The sequence below is a fragment of the Orycteropus afer genome, unplaced genomic scaffold (assembly GCF_000298275.1).
Source record: "Orycteropus afer afer isolate SDZICR_OR568_19922 unplaced genomic scaffold, OryAfe1.0 scaffold00942, whole genome shotgun sequence".
Classification (NCBI taxonomy): Eukaryota; Metazoa; Chordata; class Mammalia; order Tubulidentata; family Orycteropodidae; genus Orycteropus; species Orycteropus afer.
The window spans coordinates 191833-196296 of record NW_006922529.1 but is presented as its reverse complement, the minus strand read 5'-3'; the positions used below and the strand labels follow the sequence as shown (position 1 = coordinate 196296).

At 41.1% G+C, this 4464-nt stretch overlaps 1 protein-coding gene across 1 annotated transcript in view; it reads right to left on the bottom strand.

Moving 5' to 3' along the window:
* Positions 1–1594, bottom strand: part of ABCB7 (ATP binding cassette subfamily B member 7) — a 219109-nt gene extending 217515 nt beyond the window's left edge. Inside the window, exon 1 of the mRNA XM_007958347.1 lies at positions 1427–1594. Coding sequence (XP_007956538.1) covers positions 1427–1594 — 168 coding nt within the window. The remainder of the gene's footprint in view (positions 1–1426) is intronic.
* Positions 1595–4464: the final 2870 nt, after the last annotated feature.

The window sequence follows — 4464 nt, the reverse complement described above, 5'->3', positions numbered from 1 at the left end:
CCTCTTTAACTGCCTCACTTCTCCTAATTCTTTAGGTCTTGACTTAGACATCAGTTACTCAAGGCAACCTTTCCATCTCAAGATTAGCCTTAGACTTAATGCCCTTATGTATGCTCTCCCGGTACCTTCTCCTTCCCCACCACTGCACAGTTCTGTAATATTATAATAGCCTGCTTGCTTATCTATTTCCCTTACCAGATTTTAAGCTTTTTAAGAAGAGGGCCTATATTTTGTGTTGTTAGTGCTGTAAAGGTGTTCAATAATTATTGAAGGAATGAATGAATCTAATTTCACCAGCTTTCTCAGTGTCATCCACTATTGTCAATACTTAGAATGTTTTCCCCAGTTCTCTCACAAGCATGAGAGCTTCCCTGTAATCTAAGCCCTAATTATCACAAATTCCTCCGGATGTCTAATAGCCATTATTGTTCATACTATATATTTGATATTTAATACCTTAGCTTGTTAATTATTCTTGTAATGAATAGGTCCAATCTCCTTAACTAAGTTGTACAATTCTTGAAGGCATAACCTTATCAGTTTGTCTTGGTACCATTATCTCTGCACAGTGCCAAGTACATAATAAACATTAAATATTTGTCATTATAGAATCAAAATTTAAGAAGTTATTTGTACCTTTTACAAAGCTGACAATACTTTAAAGTCATACTGATGAACAAGTGGTGGCAATTCTTCTTTTTCTCAATATATAGAAAAACGAGATATACTTAAAGAAAGAACAAATAATAAAAAAACTGTTGTGTGAGAGAGGTAGTAATGGATGCAAATATTAGGAGATATGCTAAAACCATAGATATCTTCATTTGTTAAGGACAAGTAGCCTTATGGCTCCCAAAGTTATCTGTACACACAGATTGTCAACGGACAATCATGTTTACACATAAATTCAGAGTAGTCTATCGTTCAGAAAAAAAAAAAAAGATAATTACAGTTTTGTCCTATAAAAGAGCACTGCCTGTCAGCAAGGGAGCGAACTGGTGTTAACTCAACTTGCCACTTATTTGTAAGTGGCTTGATGTCATATTACAGTGTCCAAATTGGTACTTCCGACTGAGTAAAATATGAAGCATCGGCAAATTGGTCCCAAATTCCAAACTTTACGAAGTAGCCAAGTATTCCTTGCATTTGGAAAGGTAAGCAGGCTGCAAATGGTATTTACCCCATCTCTAAAAGAAAAATTTTAAATCTTAGGAGTCACCAGGGCCCCATGCGCCCTCTGCCCGGTCACCTTCGCCCCCATTTGCCGTTCCCAAAGGTTTTCTTCACCCCTTCCTCTAATTATAAACCCTAACGTACTCTACTTACTCATGCTTGTAACTCTCTGACCCGAGGTCACTAGAGCAACTCCTTTCCTCATAGGTCCCTTTGCCCTTCACCTTACCCCTTCATGTGAACGGCATATCACCTGGTAGATGCCAGTGGCTCCTGAAGCGCCACACTGACGTGACTTCCATTGCGGAACTGGCCCGCGGACAGAGAATAAAGGCCGGATCAAAATCCCTGAGTGTCGGTGTTTTTCGAAAGAAGCCGCCACAGCTGCCCAACGCCAAAAAGATACAGCGGGCAGCGCCATCTTGAGCGAGGGAAGAGGAACCAAGAACAGAGGATTGTGGGACGCGGGCGGACCAAACTCGGCTCCCTTTAGCTTCTCTCCCCTCCCCCTCGTTTCACCAGGACTGTTGTTGTTGTTGTTGTTATGTGCCGTCGAGTTGGCCCCGACTAATAGCGACCCCTCCTTGGGTTTCCGAGGAGGCAGTATCACTACGGAAGTAGGATTGCCCAACCTTCCTTCCGAGGAGTGGCTAGAGACCAGAAATAACTTTCATTTGAGGATTTGGACGCTTTGACGCTGCCACTTTTTCTTGTAGGCTTCCCGCTTTGCGTTTTTCCTCACACAGCTTGCAATATTGAGGAAGCTTTGTCTTTCTTTTTTTGTCTTAGAGTTAAATTTGAACGCCAAGGCCAGGTTAAATTGGAATTTCAGACAAACAATGAATCATGTTTTAGTATGAGTATCTCCCAAATAGGGAGCTCTGGTGGTGCTGTGGTTAAAGCATTGGGCTACTAACCAAAAGGTTGGCTGTTCAAACCCACACTCTGAGAGCAGAAAACGATGAGGCAGCCTGCTTCTGTAAAGATGTATAGCCTTGGAAACCGTATGAGACACTTCTATTCTGCCTACTTTGAGGCCATTGGACTAGATGGCAGTTGAGATGGCAGTGGGATGACAGTGGGGCAGCTCCCAAATACTGCATTTGCTAAATCTGGCAACCCTATCTTGTCCTTCATTGGAATCTTGGTGCTTCCAACTCAGTATCATGCTCTACTCTCCTTTTTCCTTATGAATATTTTTATCTTCACTATTCTGTGCACTAATAGAGTTGAACTACAGACAATTTCCCTTGGGAGGAGGCTTTATCTGTTAAATGCACTGCCTCTCCATCTTGGAAGCGTTTTCATTTGACTAACAGTTCTTCCCTTTAGTACAAACCTTGGGACAATATTCCTTTAGGTCTATTGCCCTTGGTACAGTTGCATGCACACACACACACACACACACACAGCGTTACTCTCCTAAAGTTGTCTCTCTTTCTAGCCCTACTTTTTGCTTTCTGCAGCATCCCTAATTATTGCTAAACAGCTACATTGTCTAAAAGATGGTAAAGTTTAAAGGTATGTAAAGAGACAATGTTTAAAGACAAATTGATACTCTTTTTTCACCACTACCATCAAATAAAACAATATCAAAATACATTTATGTTTATCTGGAAAACTGCGTTTCCAAGTGTAATTGTTGCCCAAAACCTTGGAGATCATAATGCAGCTGCAATTTTATATTCATTGCTGCATCTTTAAACCTTTCACACTGACAGGCATTTCACAAAAAACAAACTCACTGTCATCCAGTCCATTCTAACTCAGCGAGCGACCTCCTTTGGGTTTCTGAGGTGGTAAATCCTTACAGATGTAGATTGCCCAGTCTTTCTTCTGCAGAGTGGCTGGTGGGTTTGAACCCCCAGCATTGACAGGCAATTATGAACTTATTTAGAGGTACTGTGGACTAATGACAAGTCCAGTGAAGACAGGGCATATATAATTGCCCCTGCAGTTAGGTTTTCCTTGCTCCAAGATTCATATTGCACTGTAGGTTTCCAGGGAAAGTAATGCTTGAGCTGAGTTATTTAAAGAATACAGAATTTTCTTATTTAAGAAGTTGAAGGAAGTCCATGTAAAGGAGTTCATGCTTGAAAGCAAGATAATATAAGAAAGCATCATTTTTAGATTTGGGAATCTAGGGAGTGTGTGACAGTGTAGTAGAAGCTGAACCTGGGTGAGCAGAGGCTTGATGGTGAAGGACCCTGTATTTTATTCTAAGAAGGTAATACTTTATTCTGTAACCAGTGAAGCGTTTTGATCAGGAAAGGAACAGAGATATATTTGTATGTACATTAAACTACTCTGGTTTAAATGGGAAGGCTGGATTGGAAGGAGTTCAGATTGGAGTTACGAAGCTAATGCATAGTTCAGCCGTAAAATAAAGGCCTGAGCCTGGCAGTAGTAGTGACAGTAGATGGATTGCAGAGATATTAAAGAGGTAGAATTGACAGCACTTGGCGACTAAAAACGAGCCCTGGTGGTGCAGCAATTAACTACTCAGCAGCTAACTAAAAGTTTAGAGGTTCAAACCCACCATTTGTATAAGGGAAAAAGATGTGGCAGTTTGCTTCCATAAAGATTACAGCTTTGGAAACTATGAGGCAGTTCTACCCTGTCCAACAGGATTACTAAGAGTTGCAATTAACTCCATGGCAATAGATTTGGTGACTAAATGGGTGTTTCTGGCTTATTGCCTTATTGGCAATCAGTAATGGCTTCTTCTAGGAATAACCATATCAACATCAATAAATATTTACTTATCTAAAGGAGCTCCGATGGCGTGGTGCCTAAGACACTTGACTACTAACCAGAAGGTTGGTGGTTCAAACCCACCAGCCACTCCTCAGAAGGAAGGTTGAGCAATCTACTTCTGTAGTGATACCACCTAGGAAACCCAAGGAGGAGTCGCTATAAGTCAGGTGTTACTCGACGGCACATAACAACAACAACAACAAGAGGCAATATAAGGAGCTCTGGTGGAGCAGTGTCTAAAGCATTTGACTGGCAATGTTTTTTTTTTTTTTTTTTCCTTTCAGAGGCAATGAATTTTAGAGCAAGAAAGACCTCAGAAATCAGACTCTAAAGATGATTTCTCAAGATTCTTAAGTGTCTTTAAAATCACTACAGGCCTTATTGGTCTGGTGAGGTCTTTAAATGGAGTCAATATATTTTTACTGAAGTGCTAACCAGAAGGCTGGCAGTTCAAATCCACCAGCTACTCCTCGAAAGGAAGGTTGGGCGATCTAGTTCCGTAGTGATGCCCTCTGGGAAACCCAAGGAGGGGTC